The sequence below is a fragment of the Bos grunniens genome, chromosome 18 (genome assembly GCF_055505025.1).
Source record: "Bos grunniens cultivar Pamir isolate PY7600 chromosome 18, Bosgru_T2T1.0, whole genome shotgun sequence".
Classification (NCBI taxonomy): Eukaryota; Metazoa; Chordata; class Mammalia; order Artiodactyla; family Bovidae; genus Bos; species Bos grunniens.
The window spans coordinates 40,269,292-40,293,223 of NC_141182.1; the positions used below are offsets into that span (position 1 = coordinate 40,269,292).

Sequence of the window (23,932 nt, forward strand, 5' to 3'; positions counted from 1 at the left end):
TTTATATTTGCTGTAGGACTTTTATCCTGTAACCTCAGTATATGTGGGTATCTCCACAGGCAGATTTTTTTCCTGAGTACCAAACACTGGGCCCCTTATGCACCACATAAAGGCCCCTGGCTTGAGCAAGCCAGGGGACTTTTTATAGCTTGTACACCTAGAGGAGTTTTTTATTTTTTGTTTTTTTTGCAATTCTCACCAAGGGGCCACGTCAGACAGGGAACTCAGAAGCTGGTTAAGATCCACCCGAACTAGATTTCCTTAGGGTTTCTCAGGACTTTCTCTAGCTAGGCACACTAGAACAGGAAGTCCAGCTCAGTTTCATCATCAGCCCCATTATGAAAGACACTACTGGGAATATTTTTTTCTCAGATTCAAACTGTACTGTCTTCCCTCAGGGTTGGTTCCATAAATGTCCTCAAATTAAGAGTCGTTCCAGAAATGTCCTCAAATTAAGAGTTGTTCCATCTCCAGACTCCTGGACCCTTTGCTGAACAGGGAATGTTGGGTTCCTGTATACATCATGTGGAGGCATTCAGACACTTCTCCTCTCCTCTTCCTCCTCTGTGTTCAGGGTGGTATTCCCTCAGCGGAAGATGGAAATGAAGGCAAATGAGGTCATCTTTAAGAAGTATATTGTGAGCACGGAGAGGTTTCATTTCGGACCACTGCTTTGTGGGAAATCAAGAGATAAGTAAGTGTTCCATTATTTCAAAGCAGATTTCAGACCCCTGGGTTGGATGCATGAGGAATACAAGCCAGGGTGCCTGTGTATTAATAGTAGATCCAGCTCTTAATGACATTGCCTCAGGCAGCCCTGCTCCACAGATCAGGAGAAGTGTGTTCTTGTGCCCCAAGTTTCTGCTAAGCTCTCAAGTGATTGAGGACACTGTTTTCCCAGACGGGGTGGCCTAGAGGAAGACCCAGTTTGGGTAGGGGAAGGGTAGAATGTAGAGTTTACTTGGGTGTGTGTTCAGTTTGAGATGCTCGAGAGATACAGCTAGAAGCCACAGAAAGCAAGGCATAGTCTATGTGGTTTTGGTTCTCAGAGGAGAGTCTGTTTCAAGACAAAAAAATGCCATGGGTCTGATGAGATCACCTAAATGAGAGTACACAGTAAGGCGAGAAGGACCATGGATGAAGCCCTAAAGAATTCTACCACTCACAAGAGATAAGAGGGCAGGGGCTACTGGTGGAAACCGGGGGAGCATGGTGTCCTGGAGCCACGAGAAGAGGGCGTGGCCATCCATGTTGATTGTGGCAGGGAGGGTGGAAAGGTAATGACATCAGCGTCCATGGGGCTTAACAAATGGAAGGCATAGGACCCTCTCAGGGCTTTCTGAGGATGAAACCCAAGTACAGTGAGTTGAGGAGTGAGTGGGAGGTGAGAGAATAGAGACAGAGTGTGGAGGTGGTTCTTTGGAAAAGCTTGACTGTAAAGGGAGATGGAGGCCGCTGAGGACAGGAGGGAGACCTGGAGTGCGGGGAAGGCTGTTCATTCACTGTTGTCCTTATGATGTTTAGATGTCAAGGGGGGAAGTAGGGAGGAAGAAGCTAGAGTTTCCAGAGAAAGTCAGGGCGGTGAGTGGTGCAGCCCCCTGAAATAACACGAGAGGTGGAGATGCTGGCTTTGCCAGGAAGAGGGACCGTCATCACATCGGAGGAAGGTGATATGGCTGCAGGTGCAGATAGGGTCACAGGTTTGGCTGGAATGGTGAGGAGGTTCCCACGCAACCATTTTCTCCATAGTGAATGATGTGAGGTCATCCCTAACAGTGAGGCAAGAGGAAGGAAGTTTAAAATGTTGGGAAAATGGACTAGGTATGAAACAGGTTTTGTGCAAAGTAGGAGAGGAAGAATATTATAGAAATAGATTAAAATTAACTGGCAGAACTGGGGGTCCAGCTAAGGTTAATGGTCATAAATATTTAGTGATACAAGTTTTTTTTTTTTTAGTCATATATAAGTTGCTTATTATATAGGCAGGAAGGTGAGACCAAAAACAGAACCAGGATCTCAACCATGTCTTAATTCCATCTAGCATTTATTGTGATAAGTGGCAAGTGATTATTTCTATGCTTACTTGGTGAAATTAATGAGCCAAGTTAGTTCTCCATTCCCTTCATAATCTCCTATTTATTTCCTAAGATATTGGACTACAAAATGAAGTTGAAGAGAGTTACCTGCTGATGGAGAGGATCCTTAAGACCCAGTAGAAAGGCTTAGACAAGAGAAGGGGTGGGAGTCAGGTTGATGGATGTGATGTACACCCATCAGCAGCCGGAGGTGGGATTCAGGGAAATGATGGCCGGTTCAGAGAGGCCTGTGTTCAGAGCAGCATTGGAATTAAGTAGGGTATGAGGCCAGACAGCCGTGATCCAGGAGGGCAATTACAGTGGTCCCTAAACTAGTATCATTTATCTTTTAAGTCTTGCTGAGCCTCAACATCCTCATGTGCAGAACGGGAAAATAATAGCCCCTACTGCACAGTTTTGGAAAGACCGAACTAGAGAGTACACATGTAACTTTTAGCAAAGTGCTTGGTGGTGATAATTAACTGAGATGTGAAGGCCACCACCTCTCTGGCAGTTACACAGAGAAAGCTCTGTCTCTCAGATTTAATCTCTGCCATGCCTTCTCCTTCCTTCCTTCATTGCAGACTGTCCAGACTGTCCAGAGCTCTTCAGACTGTCTGTGGGCACAGTGGTGCCATGCTTTCCTGACCTGTGCTGTCACCTCCAGCGATGCGTGTGTCCGTTGATGTTCCCTGTGCCTTCTCTGGCTGCCTTTCTGTTTGGCACCTTTAACTGGGCAGTTTGCAGTGCTTACAGTGCTCCACTCAGCGGGTCTCTCCCTAAAGTACTAGGGAACAGAAACAGCCCTGAGCAGTGAGCAGTGTCAAATGCGCCTGTGTCAAAACAGTACCATCCTGTGCGGGTATAGGAAAAGGTGGTAAATGAGGTCTTCTCTAAGATATGAAATAACAGGCCACTCAAATGATCATCTCTCTTGGAAGCATAAGCACTGGGAAGGATAGAGCTGCAGAATTCTTAGTTAGAAATCTTTGCCGTAGTAACAACTGCCATTTATTGGGCATTTGTTATCTGCAGCTGTCCTCAGAGCATTAGGTGCTCCATCTTGATATCAAGAGTATCAAATATACTCTTGATATTTCATTTGATACTTGAAATCCTAAGAGTTTTTATCATCCCATCTTAAAGATGAGACCAATGTTTGGGGTGAGTTTGTGGGGGAGCAGTCAGGTCACAGCTGCAAGTCTTCACCATAAGGTTTGTGTTCGTAGCCTCCACTGCCTCTGTTTAGCCACTTGATCCTTTGAAATCGCCTTGCACCTCACAGTCTGCTTTTCCACCTGAATTCTCAGCCAGTCCTCACAGCCACATCCCTAATTTCTGTTCACTTTCAGGTACAAGTCCTCCTTGTTCCCAGGCAACATGGAGACACTGACAATCCTGAACAGCTCCCCAATGGTCGTGGAGGTGTACTTCTGTTTTCAGAATGACATCAAAGCAAACACCTACTTTCTGGAGCCCATCAACATGATTCTGAAACCCAATGAGAAGCAGGTACAGTCACGTGGAAACAAGTCTACCACGGCAAGGCTTTCCTTTGAAGTTTGAGGCCTTGGCATCCTGGATATAAATGTTCTTTGTTTTGACTCTCGCATTAGATGCTAAATGTATGGGCCTACCCTACTGCAGTCGGTGTCTTTGAAGACAGCATTGTCTGCTGCATCAAGGAGAACCCTGAGCCAGCTGTCTTCAAGTTAAGCTGCCAGGGTGTCCGCCCAGAATTGGAGCTGGATCCCAGACAATTGCATTTTGACCGGCTCTTGCTGCACAGGTCAGAGTTCTAGATAATTCCAGGACTGGAATGAAATTTAAAGAACATTTAGTTCTAAAGCGACCGACTCATCCTGATCTGCTTGGGACCTGCCTGGTTTTAGTGTTGAAAGTCCTCCATTCCAGGAGACTTCTGGTCCTGTGCAAATCGGGATGGGTGATAACCCTCTGAGTTCACAGGTTGTCAGCTTGGGTTCAGTGAATGGACTGCAGGCTGTTTAAGGACTTCTCTAAGATCAACTGCCAAAGTGTGTGCATATTTGTGTTTTTTTCAGAAGGGCTAGCTTTTTTCAGATTTTCAGTCCATTACTCTAAAAGGTTAAGAATCTTGGCTCTAGAAATTTAGAGGACAAGCAGAAAACACTAGACCAGACCTAGAACTTACACAATCATTCATGGAAATTATATTATTCTAAATAGGGAATGTTTATTTCTGAGGCAGCTGGGTGAGTATATTGATTCATGTATCCTGCATTCCCTGATCATCACAGGTAAGCCCCGTTCCCTGCAATAAATAGTGATAAACTGGTATGAATTGAAATAACCAGAAGTGTTTTTTCTGACTTGCCATAATAAGTCAGAATTGTTTGAAATTGACAGAATTTCCTTTGGTCTCTGCAGAAAAGACTCTAAGGCAGTTCTTCTCCGCAACATCACACTCCTGCCCCTGGCCTGGAGGATCACCAGCCTGGAGCACCTGGGCGAAGACTTCACCGTGTCCACCATGCAGGGGATCATAGCCGCCAAGTCTGAGTATAGCCTTCAGGTGCAGTTCCAGCCCTCCAAACCTGTCAATGTCAAGAAGGCAATCCGGTTGGAGGTGAGGCTTCATATGTCTTCGGACCTGGTCACCAAGATGTGTACACATTGGGTTCACTGACACCCACACTAGCAACTCACTGACACACCAAGGCAATTCTCCATGTTACATGCTCCCGTCTAATCTATGTTTGACAACCCACAACGCCCTGCTCTGCTTCTCTTCCCAGGTTATATTCCTTCAACATCCACACGAGGAAATGCCTTGCTTTTTGGTCACTCTGAAAAGCACTCTGGTGAACGTTATTTGATTTCTGTATCTCTTAAATTGTCCTTATTTTCCCCAATTACAAAACTTAATCCCCCTCTCCTTCCCCTGCCATCCAGTAGAGTAGCAAAGGAAATAGGATGCTCTGGGTACTTGGTCTCTGTCAATAGAGAAGAACTATATAAATTCTGGATCTGACAACCCAAGTTCTTTGTCTTACCTTCCCCTCCTGCCGCCAGCCCTTCTTGTCCTCTCTGTCAGAGGCTGAGCATCACAAGAAAGAAGGTAAACTCAAGCAATCCAATTTGTTTCATGAAACGTTGGCAGAATGCTTGATGAAAGGAAAGATGGAAACTCTGAATTAAAACTTGAGTTTGGTGACAGCTACAGATTTCCCCCCTGGCCCCTTAATAAGACACCAGCCGTGGGGAGCTGGCCACTTAGCTTTCCAGCTTGGGGCTTCAGCAGAGAGGCAGGTGGTCTCCAGGCAGATACAAGGAGCCACACCCACTGCCCAGTGGCTCTTCCCCTTGAAACACAGACCCTTTACTGCCCCGTCGTCAGTCTCAAGAGTCAACAATCAGATCCAGCTAAAGACTGATACCAGTTCAGATGTTCCTCAGGACAGTGAGGGAGGTGCCACCATCACGGATGACCACAGAGGGGACAGCAATCAGGAGAGGTACCGCCATCAGGGACAATAGAGGGTACAGAAGTCAGCTGGAGGCTAGGAGTCTTGCTTTTATTTATTTTTTCAACTTTTCCAGCTTTAATAGTAATGATGTTCTTTTTTTTTTTTAATCTGAAATTTCCAAAAGAGAGACATTAAGCTCTCATTTAATATGAAAAATCTGACCCTTTTATCATAGGTTGAATCAGAAATAAAGAACAAAGCAGTTCAGATTTATAAAATGAGTTAAAGCAATTTAGAATATAAAAGATTTTCATTTCAACTGTCAGAAAAAATGCTCTTCAGGTTTATCTGACTTAAAAGTTCAAAGAAGACTTTCCTACTGTGTACTCACAACCCAAACTTCAGTAAGGTAGTGCCAGTGATACAGATTATTGAAACCCAGTGAGTAGACAAGATGGAAAATGCAGTCCCTCTTCCTCAACCTTTTATTGATTGCCTGCACCAGCCCTCCCTCAAAGGATGTTATAAAGAACACTCAGCCTACACAAATGCTCAGTAAACAAAAACTAAATACATTGCAAAAACGTTTCTTACCATAGCCCCTTCTAAATGATCCCCTCCTGCAGGTTCTTTAGTCTCCAACTCCCAAGAACCCTGCGGGTCTTGCCCTCACTAAAGAATGTCTCTTACCCTGACAGGTTTTGGACGCAGACAACCTCATTGGTGTCGTTCAGATTGAAAACATCCTGATCTTCGCCGAGTCCTATGACGTTGCTTTAGACATCACCTTCCCCAAAGGTCTGTTGACCCCGCCAAAGAAAGAGTGTTTAGAGGTCACGTCTTTTAGGGCAGTGTGTTTCCTGTGTAGAGAAAGACCAGTGATTATTGGAGAGAAAGGTGGAATTGAGGTAAATAGCAGGCAAACTCAAGTGATGTTAGCAGTGTTACTACAAATATTAATCTCTCCAACTGGAGACAATAATGGGTGGTCAAAATTTAAAATTTGAAGAGTTCTTTTCTGAGCAGTCATCTGAGAGTGAGTTCTTATCTGCCTGTTTATGTTGCTTTTCTGTCACCACCCTAACAAATTACCACGAACTTTGTGGCTTAAAACAATACACATCTATTATCTTACAGTTCTGTAGGTCAGCAGTCCAAAATGGCTTTCCCTTGGCTAAAATCAGAGTATTGCAGGGCTACTGTCCCTTCTGGAGCCTTTGGGAGACAACCCATTTCCTTGCTTTTTCCACCTTCTGGGAGGCACACACATCCCTCAGCTCATGGTCCCCTTCCTCCCTCTTCAAAGCCAGCAATGTTGGGTCCAGTCCTTCTCACTCTGCCATCTCTCTGGTTCTCCTACTTCCATCTCTCTCTTCTGCCTTTATGAACCATTGTGATTACTTGGGGTCCCCCCAGAGACTCCAGGAAATTCTCCCTTATTTTAAAGACAGATGATTGCCAATCTTGATTCCATCTAATACCTTAATTCCCCCCTTGCCACATAAACTGGCATATTTACAGTATTATTAGGGTATTAGGTATTAGGTATTAGGTACTGGGTATTAGGACATGAGCATCTTTGATGGGGGAGGTGCCAGGCCTTATTCTGCCTACCACACTGCCCCAACACCCAGGTTAGGGCCCTCCTTTCTCTGATAGGTCTCCTACTCAGCACGACTCATAGAATGTTAGAGCTACATGTTTGCCTTGATGTCACTGGTCTTACATACAGCATTATTTATAATAATGGGAGATTAGGAATACCCTAAGTGTCTATCTGTAATGGAATATTATTATTGTAGAAATAATATTGTAAATTATGAGATAGCCATATCATAGTATATTGTGCAGCCGTTAATAGCACATGGGGAGATTTTCGTTACATGGGGAAATGATTATGATGTAATACAAAGTATAACAATATGAATTTATGCATTATATCCCAACTCTTTACGTTATACACGTGATTCGAAAGATTTTTTTTAAACACTGGGAGTTTGAGCTAATGAGAGACATGAAAGGAAGAAGAGCAGTCCTAAGGTGGAAGCTAGAGGGAGCCACCGGTTGAACTGAGTACAGGAGAAGTGTCTGTTGTTTGTTTGCTAAGACTCAATTCCAAGAGGTTTTTCTAGCCACAATGTTTTTAAAAAACAGATTCTCTGAAATTGTCACCATGGATTTTCCATGTGAACTTCAATAGGAAGTTCCCTTGCTCCTCGCTCCCATGCTCACTCACCCCTTCCCACCCTGGCCCCTGCCTTCTTCAGGAGCTGAAGGAGGCCTTGATTTGGGGATTGTGAAGGTCATGGACGAGGTGAAGCAGCCCCTGCAGCTGAAGAACCGTGGGAAATATGAGATCATGTTCAGGTAACCTAAAACTTATCCAGCATACGGTCGTCCACATCCTCTCATGGTGAGAGGAGTGTTGCCTGAGAGAGTTTTTTTAAAAAGTCGATGAAGGAAATTCTAAGAACCATCTCTGCTGTTAGCCTCTCTTAGCTTCAAATGAATGGAATCCCAGCTGCTCTGCAGGTTGAGCCACAGGGGCCTGGGCGTGGGGAAGAGCCTAGCAGGGAGGTTGGAGGAGGAGATACTGGGATGGGGGGAGGTCTTAGGGGTTGAGAGAGAGACTGGAGATGGGGGCCCTGGCCTCAAGCCATCCTGCCCACCTTCCAGCTCCTGTCTGTTTCATAAGCTGATGGTCTATGTAAGACTTCACGTTAAGAAGGGATTGTCTGTTTTTCTTTCTTAATGTTAAGAACTATTATATTATAGATTCCAAATGACAGCCTGGTGGAAGACAACTCCAGCTTGTGCTCTTTAGATTAAAAATAAAACCCCTAAATAAAGAAGACTCCTCAAGGAGGAAGAAGTGGCTCTGGGGCAGGGAGGGAGGAGGTCCTCAGGCAGCACCAGCACCCACAACTGGTCGATGTTATGGAAGGTTGTCCTTTGCCCAGAAGAATTTGAAGTTGATAAAGGGACTTCCCCCGCCACACAGACTTAATAGGAACTCCGTATATTCATGAGTGTTTCTTTCAGTTCAAAGAATGCTGAAACTAGAGAGGTCCCACCTCAATAGTGCTGTTTCTTAGAACTAGAAAATGAAATAAGTTAATAAAAATAAATGCTAAACAAACCTAGAAGAAAGCCACAGTCACTTTGGAATTAGCACTAAATGGAATTTTGCGCATTGTGAGTTTTATTTTATAGATTATGAGAGGTGTTACCCCTGCTCTTTTAGGCTGCATGGAACAGTCTCCCTCAAGTTGGAGCAGGTGATCAGGGTTCACTGAAAGGATGTGCAGGGAGGTGAGGCAGCTGAGGCAGCATGCACGCTGCAGTGAGGGGCCAGATCTCCTGGAGTGAGCATGGGGACGACATGGGTCCCTATGGCAACTTCACGCATCTTGCCTCGGCTTAGGTTTCTTGCTCCAGCTCCAGTCCCCAAGCTTTTCTCTGTGGCCTCTCCTCTCACCTGCACTGGGCCAGGGCTGCGCTTCTGAATACCTCGGTTGCATGATTTCTGCCCCTGCCTTTCTGTCCTTTCTTAGATCCCCCAGCTTCTGCATCACTGTTCCATCTATATCTACTGCATTCAGTCTTAGAGCAAGGAGGGAGACAGAGAGAGAGAGGGAGACAGAGAGGCAGGGAGAGGGAGAATGAATTGATTTGGTCCTTATCCAATATCACATGTTCCTGTTAGAGCTCTCCTTCAAGGACATCTCTTAACCACGGGCTGGAGATGGCTATCTTTGCCTCAAGCCTCAGTGCCTGGCCTGGTCAATCCTGGCTAAGGAGTGGTCACGGAATACAGAGCACAGTGAACACTGCTGGCATAGTGGTTAAACAGGGCTGGGGATGTGGCAGGCACTTACCAGTCTAGAGTCTCATCTCTGGTGTCTTGAGCTCCTTAGATAATGACTAAAACTGACTTTTTCTTCTTGTCACTCAGCTTTTCTGTGGACTCCTTAGGGCTTTCTGCAACCAATATAAGTTCCATGATCACAGTCCAACCCAGGAAGGGCTCACTGACCACGACAGAAAAGCCCACAAATGTCCAGGTGCTCTTCCATGCGAAAAAGGAAATAAAAATTGAGAACCAGCCAGTTTTGCGCTGTCAGGTAAGAGAGCTTGAAGGGATGACTCACACAGTGGCAGGTACCAAAATGAAGCTTATGTAGTCTAACCCATGCCCTAAGCGGGAAAGGCAGGGCTGACTTTGTGGCCACCAGAAGGGATTCACCAGGGCTTGGGGAATCACAGGCACAGATAGGTCAGGTGGGAGGTGTTCAGAGTCATCAGAAATTGAAGCTCCAGAGAAGAAATGTGGCCCCTGGTCTTTGGAAGAGACCAGACCAGAGACAGGGAGGCTGAGTTCAGTCATCAGTGCAAAAGAAAAGGGGGAAGTGAAAATGGGAGGCAGGGTTGGTGCGTGTTGACCCATAGCTGGTACACAGTAAGTTTCACGTTAGCATTTGCTTGTATTATCGATGCAGTTATATAAAGAGAATAAAGAATGTGGCTTCGTGTCAATGAAGAAAATAAGGAATGGAGTAGACAGCCATAGAAACTACGCTGGCAACTGTTATTCTGGTAGCTGACATCTTCCCAATCTGTCTTCCCTTTCTAGATTATTGAGCCTAATATCTCAGAAGGAGGTGAAATTATTGCCAGCATCCCGATTAAGTTTTCTGTGACTGCGGTGTTCTCCAAGTACAACATCAGCCCCTCCTCCATCATCAACTTTGGGGCTTTGATCTATGGCACTCGTAAAAGTGCCTTCTTCACCATAGAAAATCAAGGCATGATCGACTTCAAGTATGCCCTGTATAGGCTGACAGGGGACAGCCCCCTTCATCAGAAGAAAGTGTAAGACAAGTATTTACTTAGCTCAAAACATCCCCTGGTTAATTGGTGCTTTGTGTGTGTGTGTGTGTGTTTTAATTTTATTTTATTTTTAAACTTTACAATATTGTATTAGTTTTGCCAAACCTATTATTCTCCCATGAGCTTTCATATATTTTATCGAAACTCATCCACCCAGTCCCCCTTCGTGGGTGAGGTTACTAAGGTTTAGAAATGGCACATCCAAGATTATCAAAAAAAATCACCAGTGAATCTCAGTTCTGAACCCACATCTCTGACTCCAAATTTCACATGCTTTTCAACTGCTGTCCAATATGCGATACATTTTAATTGAATGAATGTAAAGTCCTCTGCATGGGATTGTGTCTGTTGCCTCGGTGCTCCGAGTGTGCTACGTTGCTTACCAGTAAGTCACTTCCTGTCTGTCATTCTGTAGAAATCAAGGGATGATTATAACAGCAAGCTAAATCAAAAGAAATCATGATGTTTCATGATGAGGGGGTGGCAAAGAGTACCCTAGAAATTTGGACTAGAGAAGGCCTGGTGAGGCCTCCACCTTCCTGGGACTATCTTTACCTTATCCCCATGAAGACAATTGCTATAACCAACTTAATAATTGTTCCAACAAAGAACTGTAATTATCACAAAGTGGTTGTCAGTCAACTAACTGAAACAGTTCATGTTTTTGAGTGCTTTTGGCTTTGATCTGATTGTCATATTCTTTTTTTTTTTTTGACAAATTAGGGACTATTTTTGCCAATTCCCAGGCACTTTGTCTTGACTTTCTAATGAACTGACTTTGTCAATAGTCATTTAAGACTGACTTTCTAATTAATTTTTTAAATCACACAGCTTTACATTGTTTGTAATAATTTCATATTTTGGTGGATCTCCTCTTCCATTTTGGCAAACATTTACAATTATTATTTACTTGCAGTAATTTTAATGTCCTTATGAGTCATATGTAATATGCATAATTTCTGCATACTTTTCTCACACTTGTTAAATGAGTTTGGCTGTTAATAAATAAGCTGACCATGCTCCCTGATGCCCTCTGGGCAAAGAAAGGCCCTTTCCTCCATTCCAAGAAGAAGGGACCTTGCAAGCAAGCAGGTAGGTGGTATTTCATGATCGCCCCACCCTGAGAGTGTATTCCCACTTCTTTAATCAGAGCCACCCATGTCAGACATGCAAGATCCCGGGAAAGCGAGAGCTTCTACAAGACTGGACCTTCCAAAACAACCAAGTTCTCTGACTCTGTTCAGAAAGACATGAATGTCACAAGCCAGGTGAGCACCCTTTTCTTTGTTCAACAGAAACCCTGTAAGGCCTCCTGCAAACTAGTTCTTCCAACAGATAACTCCCTAGGATACCAGGATTTGAATTTTGAACACTCCTACTGTGGCAGGAACATTAACTAGTTATAATGAAACTATCACTTTCATATTAAAATAAGGAATTATGACTTAATTTGGATATCCTCTTTTGCTTTAAAACCTTCATTGGCTCCTCATTCCTTTACAATTAGTGTCTACTCTTCATAAGTATTTTAATCACGAATCTTTTGCTGGACTTCGCTGGTGGTGCAGTGGATAAGAATCCCCCTGCCGATGCAGGGGACGAGGGTCCGAAGATTCCACAGGAAGATTCCACATGCCGCAGAGCAATTAGGCCTGTGCGCCACAACTGCTGGGCTTGTGTGCTGCAACTACCAAGCCTGTGCACCCAGAGCCTGTACTCTGCAACTGGAGCAGCCGCTGCAACAAGAAAGCCGCACACTGCAACAAAGAGTAGCCCCTGCTCCCTGCAACTTGAGAAAGCTCACACAAAGCAACGAAGACACAGCACAGCCAGAAATAATCATTTGTTGATGCAAAACAGAAGCCCATTCAGATCGACTTAAATAAAAGGATATTTGAAGACTTTTACTTCCGGTACTATGAAGTAGATGATTTTTCTCTATTCTTACAAATGAGTACAACTAAAGCCATGAATATTATGTATAAAACAAACATAGAAGACTGAGAAACAGAGAAAAAAACATCACACCAGCTAAGGTTCTTGGGACCCAATAGACATGACAGTGATGAGTTCCCTGAGATTTCTTTTTACTTCATACTTCTCAGATTTGGTACTGAGGGAGCCAGCAATCCAGAAACATCAACAAGCACAGACCAAAAGGCTGCTCTCACTAGCCAAAGAACCAGGAAAAGGGTAGTCTAGCCAGACAGGAATGTTCAAATAAGAGCTGTAATGTTACAATCAAACATGACAGAGAAATCTGTGGTCCTACACCACATATTTCAAGAAAAGACCCACAAGGAACCTAGACTTCCCACTCAATTCAGGCTGTAATGAGGTCAAAGTGGTGTCCAAGAACACTCAGCAGAGAGCCAGACATTCATTACCCACCACCACCTCTGCCATTGTCAACAGAGACACCAATTGGGAAGCCTTGACTTCCACTCCAACCGTGTGGAAATGAGCTGCCCTTCCCCTCCCCACAGTGGACCTCCTACTCTGTGGCATCAGCAGAACAGTAATGAGACAATATTACCCTTCCCCCACCCCCGCCCCGAGGGTGATACTGGTCTAAGACTAGTGGGGAACAGGAACTCCCACCCTTGCCTGGCAGCAGTAAGAAGTCCAGTGTGGAATCTGGACTACTGTCCCCACCCAAGAGGTGTCAGAGAAAGCCAGCCCAAAGAGAAGGTTAGTAGGATCCAGAGTCTCATAATATAATATCCAAAATGTCCAGGTTTCCACTGAAAATCACTCAGCATATCAAGAACCTGGAAGATCTCAAACTAAGTGAAAATAGATAAGCAATAGATGCCAACACTGAGATGACCACAATGTTAGAGTTATATGACAAAGATGGTAAAGCAACCAACATAAAAATGCTTCAAAACACAATTACAATAGGGCAAAAAAGGAAGAAAACTCCTAAGACCCAGAGGAGTGCATGATAACATCCCATGCTTTGAGCAGATTCTGTGCCCGTTGCTTTGTTAACTGCTTCTTGCACATTCTTTCATTGAAGCCTCCGGTGGTCTCAGGGTAAAGGCTTTAGCTCCATTTTCTGGATAAAACTAAGATTCAGAGAAGTCACTTGACCAAGGTCCAACAGTTAATACCCAGGAGGGTTTGAAGGCTGCGATTCAAACCCAGGACTATCTGACTCAAAGGTCGATACTCTTAAGCCCTGCCCCTCTGCTCAGAGCTTCCCATCTGGATAAGTGTTATACTATGTGGGAGTTGGTGATGGACAGGGAGGCCTGGCGTGCTGCGATTCATGGGATCGCAAACAGTCGGACACGACTGAGCGACTGATCTGATCTCTGATGTGGAATAAGTCTATTTCCTTAAAACCCCCACTTACCCATGATTGTTCAGAAGGAATATGTATAGAAAGAAGTGCTGAGAGAGCCTGTTCCTGAAGGACTGTCCCCGCCCCAGGCCCTCCCTGCCTCCAGGAGCACAGCTGGAGCCCAGAGAGAGCTTATAGGGAAGGCCTCCCAACCCCACCACCCAGTCCTTCTTGACACCGTCTCATGGCTGGTAGAAGGGCTCAGACCTTGCCACTTACTCTGCCTCTGCCCCTCCTGCAGGCTCGCTTCACCCACGGGATGTTCACCGTGTACCCTGGGTTTGGTACCATCCCTTCCGGAGGGATGCAGGTCATCACTGTTGACTGTGTGGCTGACCCCGTGGGAAGATGTGAAGAGTTCATAGCAATTGATATCTCTGACCGAGATCCAAGAGACCAGCCCGCTGGCATCCCATACAGCCTGTTGGCTGAAGCCTGTCAGCCAGGTACTGAGCTCTCAGATGGGGCAGCATCCCTTAAAAGACCTTCCTCTGTAACAGACCCCTCCCCCTGCAGGCACCTAATAGACATTGCTAGGCTTCTTCCTTTGGGACCTTAGAACTTCCTGTGGTGTCTTCAGCCATATTTTTCCTTAAGACTTACAGGGCATGTGCACACCTAGAAGAGGATGTGCAGCTTTAAACTCCAGGTCTTCCTGAGTTTGGTCTGGGATTCTCAGATGGACGGTGTTATCTGGGAATCGTGGTGTGATGGGGTGTGGCACAGGGTGACCCAGGAATACCGAATTCTGCTCATCTGAGATCTTGCTGGGTTCGAGTGGCCAGGCCACTCCCTGTGCAAATGTGCACAGAGAACAATGATCAGTGACAGAGCAAGTTTGGAGCAAGAGACAGCTCCTCTTGCTTTGGTTCTAGGTCCCCAGCAAACTTGCACCAAAGTGAGCTGAAAGCCTCCTTCTTTCCTCAGCTCACCCCAGATCTCATCCTCCTTTCTATTGGAAGAAGAAGGTGGTTGGAGTCTGGAGACCAGCAAAAGCAGTCCAAAAAGGAAGAGAAGATAGAATTTGTCCCACCCCTCACACTCCTTTGTGTGAATCCCCCTGTCTCTCCTCTGTGATCGTCCTTTGTCAGAGTCTGAATCTCCAAGTTAGGGATTACAGAGAGTAGAAACCGGGCACTTAGGCTCCATCTCACAGTCTTCCCTCCGCTCCCCAGCCTTTGTGACTGACAACAACGGCTTGATATTTGAGGAGCACCAGCTCTGTAGCAGCGCCAACCTGAACAGCATCCTGCAGACCATAGAGAGCGGGGGCTTGTATGTGGAGGATGAGAACAAGTTCATCTTCTGCAACGTCCTGGTGGGCCACCAGGCCAAGGCTCGGTTCAAGATCTGCAATGTGGGAAAGATCGCCTGTGACGTGAACCTCGTGGTTAAGCCCATCTCCAGCAAGGTAGGTAGCCCAGTCCACTTGATTGGACTGGTCCACTGTGGCCCTGGCCCACCGTGGTTGGCGTAAAGCCAGGGCGGGAGCTCTTGGAAACCCCTGCGGTGGAGCCTGCATCTCTCGTGGGAATTTTCTGGCTCTCAGCCTCCCTGGAAGTTGTGTGAGGGGATATACATTTGTCCCAGTGGATGTCTCTCTGGGTACCTTGTGATAAATGGGTTCACATGACAGAGCGGAGCACTCCTGCATCAGACACTCGCTGTGTCTACAGGACAGAGCATGTCGTGCCAGCTCTGGCACGAAGGAGGTTTGGGAGATGTCACTCTATAAAGTGTAAGATGAGGTGAGCATTTATTGAGCTCCTGCTGTATTCTGAGCACTGCGCTGATGTTCGTTTATCGCATTTCACCCTCAGAAGTTTGTATTATCAGATTTTCTCCCCGTTTTATAGTTAGGAAAATTGAGACTCAAAAATGCTGCATTCTTCCCCTACGTCCCAGAGCTTAGGGATATATATCTTGGTTTAAAACCAAGCTTCATCCGCTTAGTAGCAGAAGTGAAAATCGCTCAGTCATGTCTGACCCTTTGTGGCCCCCTGGACTGTAGCCTACCAAGCTCCTCTGTCCATGGGATTCTCCAGGCAAGAATACTGGAGTGGGTTGCCATGCCCTTGTCCAGGGGATTTTCCTGACCCAGGCATCGAACCCAGGTCTGCTGCATTGCAGGCAAATTCTTTACCATCTGAGTCAATACCACGTAGAAAATAAGTGCCTATCTTGGGCTCTGCCAGACCAAAACTGCCTTCCCTCTCTGGGTTGGATCACACTGAGACACTGTTTCCTTGCCGTGGAACAGAAAATTCAGGAGACCAAGAGAAAGGACTGAGTCAGTGGGTTTCACTCCCTGTTAATTTCCAATCAGTGTGCTGCAAACACTGCCGAGTGTCTCTCAGCCACATCAGTTCTCTAGCCAAAGGTAGAGTCTTGACCCGGGTGGTCCTTGTGCCCCAGAGTCACATGAGAGTAAGTTCTTACAGCTAACAGTGGTGGGGAGGTGACCTAGAGGATTGGCCTAGCCTAGAGCTGACAGTAGGGTGCATTCTTGGGGAACGGTCACTGCCTAGGGCCAGGGGTTGAGAGACTGTCATCACTTTCTGGCCTTCTTGGGACAGGAAAGGGCAGCTTTCTCCCTGTTCCATTGCTAAAAACATAAGAAATGAGCAAGCCTGACTTCTAAACAAAGACAGGTTTTTAACAGGGATTTGTAGACATTATGTTGTTGTCCTCCTCTGTTTTTTTCTTTTTTTACATGAAGCAAAATTTTAATTTCTGGCTCTTACAAGACCTTTTACAGTAACTCAATAATAAAGGGATGGAACAAGTCTTATCATTCCAATCTACCCAATGTAACTCATTAGTTACCCAGACACCAGTTCCTCTGTATTTCTTCCACCCCTTTGGGAAAAGGGACTACAGAGAAGCCTAGCACCTCTTGAGCAGTTCCATTCATTCCATGAATCAATAGGCACTGATGTGCTTCACCTTCTAGCCCAGGCTTCAGAGCTTGCACCATATTAACCTTTGGTGATGGGTGCATGCCTAGCTGAATCTGCCCTCACGTGGCCTCAGGGGCCCAGTGACCAAGGCCCATACTTTTCCAGACAAATGCATGCTGTCATCCTTCCTTAATTTGCAGATTATCCTTTGGAAAGGGCAAAGAAATTATACTCTCAGCTTAAGACCAAGAAGGAATAGTCAGTCTTGAATCCCACCTGCCTCCCATGAGAATAAAAAATCCTTTTGAGGTCATACCCACAGTCTTCCCCAAACATTGCTCCAAGACAGGAGCAGATAAAGTGCTGCAGGAGGTGGTTCTAACTAGCACTCTTAAAATTGCAAAGAGCAGAAGCCCACTCAGAATGGCCCCACCATAACAAGGTTTGCTTCAGTGAATCCGAGACCTCACACGCAGGATGGAACACAGCCTGTAGCCAGAGGCCTGAGAGACTGACTGGAGTTGTCACCTGAAATCAAACTTTCAGAAGATCATCTGCCAAAGGCCACGCGTCTCTCACACATGGTGTCTCCATTGCTCCTTTCTCTCGTCTGGCTTCTAGCCCAAGCCTCACATCAGTAACCACCAGAAGTCTCTGGCAATTTAAATTTATTTGTGTGTGTATATGTGTGTGTGTGTGTGTGTGTGTGTGTGTGTGAAAGAGAGAGAGAGAAAAGTGGGGGTGGGGTGGAGTGGATCTGCTATCCAAGATACAGTTTAGTTCATCTAATTGCAAAGACCACAAGTCTGGCCAAGTCCAGCCAATTAATGCTTAGGGTTGGGTCCCCAAGAACCCAGGCCACACCTTCCAGGAGCAGGATTGTCCAAGTAGTGGGACATGCCTGCACAGAGCTTAGAGGAGGGAAGTCACAGCAGGGCTAGTAGAGATGAGCAGCAAGCCCTGTGCAAACATCGAGTAGTATACACACCAGTCCCTGCTCCCCTTCCCCTTTCTAGGTCTTTGCCCGCATCACGGACATCTTTGAAGTGGAACCCAACAAGATGTGTGTTGCTAGCCGCTCACACGCCTTTGCCACAGTGTCCTTCACCCCACAGACCATGCAGACCTACCAGTGCATCTTTGAGGCCACCTTGGATGGCTTGCCCAGGTACCAGCTACCCAGCTCCCCTCCTCCAGCAGGGCTGCAGGCCATGCTATCTGTGGAATGTCCTTCCTGCCTTGCTAGGCTGACAGGCCTCTATCTTCCCGTTCCCTGCAGCACCCTGGCCAAGAACCGAAGCCTTGTGTTTGATATCGTTGGAGAGGGGAACCTCCCTCGGGTGACCGTTGTGCGGCCAGTTCTCTACAACCAGTATGGAAACCTCTTACTTCTCTTTAAGAGGCTTCTGCTTGGTCGTTCAGAGACACTGCCTCTTATCCTCAAGAACAGCGGTGCCATCCCCGCCAAGGTATTGCTGGAGGGTGAGCATGGGGTGAAAAGGGAGAGTCTTCTAGAAGCGAGACTTTTGATGTTGGGGTCTCTGCCATCCCTAACTTGTGAGGACTTCTTTCGTGTTCCTCATACGGGAACATGGGTAAGACATGGGGCGTGCAGAGGGAACCGGGGTTGGTCTGAGTACTGGGACAGTGATGCATGGCACACTGGAAATGATGGTGCAAGGCGGTGAGCAGCGATATACACCAGGCTGAATGAATAGAATTATGGGTGTTCTGAGTGTCTTTATTTTTTCACTTTTTTTTTTTCTGTAATGAACACTGCATTTGCAATAAAGAAAAAAAATGAAAGAAACTTCATCAGGGGTGAGAGGTATATCATCTGAAGGGACTTTGGGTTCAGCACTTAAGTTTTTATTTTACAAAAAAGGTGATAAATCATGTAAGTATTATTCAAAGAACTGTAGGACTTTTGAAAATGACCTACTCCTATCTAGAAGATACTGGTTTTTAGGAACTCACATTCATGCAAGTCCTCATAAAGTGATGAATATTTATTTCCATTTTATTTTTGTTGTTGCATTAGTTGCTTAGTTGTGTCCAACTCTTTGAGACCCCCATGGACTGCAGCCCACCAGGCTCCACTGTCCATGGAATTCTCCAGGCAAGAATACTGGAGTGGGTGGCCTTTCCCTTCTCCAGGGGATCTTCTCAACCCAGGGATTGAACCTGGGTCTCCTGTATCACAGGCAGATTCTTCATCATCTGAGCCACCAGGAAAGCTGTCGTTCCCGCTTTATTAGTCTAATTTATATTTTACAACTGATTTGTCAATAACAGAGGGCTTGGCAGCCCCATTTTAACACTACATAGCTGGGTGTTCCAGAAAGCCCCCATACCCTCTGGACCTCTGCTTCCTTATCTGAATAGCAAGAGCCGAGCTAAAATTTTTATTTCTCCTTTCCAGGTCTAATATTTATTATCTCTCTCAATAAGAAACTCAAAACAGTGAGGCCTAGGCACAATGATTTGGGGTTAAGAGGGGTACTTCCCCAACTCAGTTCCGAATGCATGAGCAACCTGTAAGCTTCATGCTCCGTCTTGTCTTCCTTCTGCCAGCTGCATGTTGACCTACAGGACCAACTAGGAGTCTTCTCCCTGAAAGGGAAGCCTTCTACCTCCTACATCTACATCACAGAGGAAAACAAACCACAAGCAAAAGGTAAGTGGGGTGAGTATAGCTTCTGGAGAGCGACGGGTGCCGGTAGCTGTTTTGTTAGGAATTAATGTGTACTCAGCCTGAGTCAGATGCTCAGCCTTGTCACCAACGGCCTCTCTAGGCAAGACTCCTTCCCCACAAGGGCCGCTTTCCCTTGAGTCCAGGTCTTTACAGATACATATTCCTTTAAATTGACTCTCCATCATGTTTCTCACTTCTCATTGCAGCAAAGAAAGCTCACACAGCTTCCCTGGTTGTTCCTCCTGGAGAAGTAGCTGAATTTGATGTTGTTTTCCACTCCAAGAAAGTCGGGAGAATGGCAGGCACCCTTCACCTGTCAGTGATCAACAACCAGTACGAGGATACAGTCATCCACATTGCGGGAGAGGGCTATGAGGATGACATCACCTTGGACAACATCCGCGGGCTGGTGGCTTCCTCCAGCCAGGAGTCCTCAGATATCTCTGAGGCCAATGAGGAAAGCACCATGGAAGACTTGGCAGGTGAGAGAAGCAGCAATGACGTGTTGACGACTGTTGGCCCTTGGGTCATTTTTATCATTTTATTTTTTAAGATTTTTTTTTGATGTGGACTATTTTTAAAGTCTATATTGAATTCATTACAACATTGCCTCTGTTTTATTTTTTGACCACGAGGTGTGTGGGATCTTAGTTCCCTGACCAGGGATCGAACCCTCAACCCCTATATTGAAAGGCGAAGTCTCAACCACTGGACCACCAAGGAAGTCCCTCTTGGGTCATTTTAAATAAGAACAAAATTTAAATAACAGATTGGCCAGCTTCCTGGGAGTTCAGGGTGGCATCTCCTCCTTATTACTGTTTGCTCCCTCACGCCTGGCTCAGTCACCACATCCTCCATGTGTTCCCTCAAGGGACATTTGTTGAGTATCAGTGTGCATGCGCCTGGAGTTCCAGAGAATAATTAATAAGAGAGTCTACCCCACAGGGAGCTTTTTCTGTGAGCTCAGATTCCAATTTAGTTAGTTAATAAGTGAAATTTAAATTCCAGATTAGCTAAGAAGTGAAAGCGTGTATCTCTGGAGTTTTCCCTGTCTGTATTTTCGAGCTGGCTTGTGTTGGTATTGTCTGTTTCATCTGTATCATGTGTCCTAGACATTCTAAAGGAAATGGTCTGCTGGTTGAATTAGAGAACGTGTAAGTCTGTGCTTCCCCTAGACTGTCCCTTGCAGCCTCACTACTAAACATGCTGTCAGGACCTACAGCGTCGGCATCACCTGGGACTCACTAGAAATGGGAGTTTCAGACTCACCGCAGCACCTCAGACCTGTTGAATGAGAATTTGCTGTTTAACAAGATCCCTCGGTGATCTGTGTGTGTGTTAGAGCTGAAGACGTGCTGCTCTGTATTCTGTCAGGCACCACTGCTGCATTTGGTTAACTGTATTCATTGGGCAGGAGAAAATGTACTTCATCATTATTATCTAAAAGCATCCGTCAAAACCTTGACTGTGTGGCCGACCGCTGTGAAGTGAGTTATAAACACAGTCTCACAGTTTTTCTAGGAGCTTAATTCCAGTCCCAGAATGTAGCATCAGGCAGTCCCTACAGCAGGGGTTAAAATCAGTGCTCCTCATGTATCTGGTGTTTTCACCTCTGTTTGCAGCTACAGGGTGGCATCTCTCTTATCAGGGGTCAAGTGGGAGCCAGCCATGAACCCTAGTTCAGAAATCAGATTCCATTTACTTCTAATAGGGTTATCAGGTTTGGAAAATCAGAATACAGCAGTCCCCATTAAATTTGAATTTTAGATATTAAACTTGAATTTTAGGTAAACCATATATAACTTTGAGTATATTTATGTCCCCAAATTTTGCCCCAGACATTACTTATACTAAAAAGTACTCGTCATTTATTTGTAATTCAAATTCAGCAGGGACTCCTGCATTCTGCATGGCAGTTCCAAGCCTTAATAGTACTCTTTCAGCAAACAGAGTTGAGGGGGTGGTTGTGTTTTCCTTTGTACAGATGGAGGTGAGGGCCAGGATGGGTGGGTGGATGGAAGGATGGTAAATAGTTGCTCCCGTAGGAGAGAAAGCGTGCTGCCAAGGGACTCCAGGGTTTCCCGGATGACTGTCCGAGGAGGGTAGGGTTGCATGAGAGTGAGGTGCAGTGTCTTTCAAGTACTGGCTCCTCAGGGGAAGCGAGCCTGCAGAAACAAGGGGGGACTCACTGCCCCCTGCTTCTGTCCCCTAGCTGCTCTGATGAATCACATCCAGTTCGGGGACTGCCACATTGGAACCAGCTATAATGTGAGCTTCACCATCACTAATCACAGCCAAGCGAATGTGATACGGTTTGAATGGCCGCTTTTGGCTACTGTTTCTTTCTCCCCACAGGTAAGTGAAGGACAGTCCTTGTTTTCCACACTCTGTTAGGCCTACACCAACCCTGACTTGATTGTTGACCCATGTATCCCACAGATACATGGGATGGGGTGGATGTGTCCCTCACTCACACTTGGTATCAGAAGTATCCCCTCTGGCCTAAGAAAAGAGAGTGAGGTCTGCCAAGTCGATGGCTAGGCCGATGTTGAGAAATTCCATGATGAAATAGTGTTACTATGATGAAAATAGTGTTGACCTTGTGGACTCCTGAAAAGGTCCCAGGGTCTCCCAAGGGTCACTAGATCACACTTGACAACTGCTAAGGTACTATGTACATCTGTCCAAAATTTGTATGGATCATATGATTAAGAAGTACAGATGGTTAAGAGTATGGTATCTGGCACCATCCTACCTGGGTCTGAATCCAGATATTCTAATATTAATGGTATGACCTTGAGGAACTTACCAGTTTCCTTGCCTATAAAATAGGGGTTATAGCTGCACATATATAGAGTTGTCATGGGGGTTCGTAGAATTTTGTAAAGGTTTAGAATAGTACCTGAAGCATGTAACAGTTTGATAATATTAGTTCCTCATGTTTTGTTTTTATTTCTCATAGTATTGCATTGTATGAATATTTATTTTTTTATTGGAGTATAATTGCTTTGCAGTGTTGTATTAGTTACTGCTGTACAATGAAGTGACTCAGCTATGTGTCTACTTATATCCCTTCCCTCTTGAGTTTCCCTCCCGCCTTACTATCCCACCCCTCTTAAGTCATCACAGAGCACTGGGCTGAGCTCTCTGTGCTATATAGCTAGCTGCTCTTGCTTTTATGCTTTTATGTTCTATTTCTAAGAACCTCATGTACATATTTAAGATGATCTACATGTATGTTCTTGAATGATGCATTTTTGCCAGGACTTTGGCTCTAACCCTAGAATGGCACCATCAGGCATGAAGAGTCCTCAAGATTGAATTCCCCCAAATACTAATACAAGGCTCTTCCACAGATGGGCCACCTCCACCCTGGCTGTGCCAAGGACGTAGTGGTGACCATGAAGTCAGACGTGCCCATCAACCTGAAGAAGATGGGGGTCAAGTGCAAGGTCTCCAAGATCATGTTTCCGCTCCCTGCAGACCAAGTACCTGACTGGGATGACCGCATGCGGACGGTCAAGTGGGTGGACGTGCCCAGAAACACTCCCGGGACTTTCACTACAAAACGAAAAGTGAGTAGGAGCACCAAGCCCCTAGTCTGGCCAGGCCTGCCACGCTTAGATGCCTACTGCCGTCCTGTTCAGTGTCTCATCATTTCGTTCTTTCATGGAAGAAAGAAACCGTCCCCAGTCACCTGACCTGGGGTTCCAAAGCGGCAAACTGAACTTCCGAGCATGCCTCCTGCCATCCTCACCACACATACCACACAAACCACTCAGCTTCATTAGCAGAGCTTTCGTGTAAGTCTCGGTATCTAGTTTCTAGTTGAGCAAGCCCCCCACCTTTTTCTATATCAGAACCTCACGACTAGTCTTTTAGCTGCTTCCTTTTTCCCTCAGTGTCCAGAATTAGGTTAATCTCTTGTTTGGTCTGTGCATGCCACTCCTTTAATTATTCCTTAGTTGGTTTCTTTTTAATAAAATAATAAACAGAGATGAACCCACACCCAACACAGGAATATAACCAGGATTACCTGTGTGCTTCTCAGCCATTCCTTCCCACCATCTGAGAGGTGGTCACTATCCCAGGATCTTGTTTGCTCATTCCCTTGATTTTTGTTTTTAGTTCTTTTTTAAATTAACCTATGTGTTCTGCATATTGTTTCAGTGTGGTTTAGAACTTTATTTTTTATAGGTTATTGGATGTGGTCATCTGAGTTGCTGCGTTTGGCTGTAGCACACCCATGTCACTGCTATGTAGAATTACATTATTATTTACCCATTCTTCTTTTGAAGATTACTTAAGGTTTGCTACTGTGGACGGTATTTCTGTGAGCATTATAGTTCAGGTCACATGGTCTTCATTTGCAAGAGTTTATATTCCTAAACTGAGTCACGGGAAGTGGAAATGCTAAGCCATAGGGTATGTGAAAGTTCAGCTTTCCAAGATAATGTCCAAGTGTTTCCACAGAAGCTCTCTGCTAGCAGGAGTAAAAATTGGTACAGCCCACTTTGGACAACACAGGCATTATCTTGGAAAAACATGATATTAGTTATTTTAGTTTTGATAAG

At 45.5% G+C, this 23,932-nt stretch overlaps 1 protein-coding gene across 1 annotated transcript in view; it reads left to right on the forward strand.

The window, feature by feature from the left end:
- The window catches only part of HYDIN (HYDIN axonemal central pair apparatus protein), a 339,719-nt gene that overhangs the window by 280,593 nt on the left and 35,194 nt on the right, over window positions 1–23,932 (forward strand). Inside the window, 17 exon segments of the mRNA XM_086351674.1 lie at window positions 575–694; window positions 3,428–3,587; window positions 3,692–3,864; window positions 4,485–4,683; window positions 6,223–6,322; window positions 7,792–7,891; window positions 9,480–9,648; window positions 10,158–10,396; window positions 11,565–11,682; window positions 14,005–14,209; window positions 14,939–15,174; window positions 17,680–17,831; window positions 17,943–18,132; window positions 19,238–19,340; window positions 19,565–19,840; window positions 21,571–21,713; window positions 22,715–22,933. Of these exon segments, the coding sequence (XP_086207800.1) occupies window positions 575–694; window positions 3,428–3,587; window positions 3,692–3,864; window positions 4,485–4,683; window positions 6,223–6,322; window positions 7,792–7,891; window positions 9,480–9,648; window positions 10,158–10,396; window positions 11,565–11,682; window positions 14,005–14,209; window positions 14,939–15,174; window positions 17,680–17,831; window positions 17,943–18,132; window positions 19,238–19,340; window positions 19,565–19,840; window positions 21,571–21,713; window positions 22,715–22,933 (2,902 nt within the window).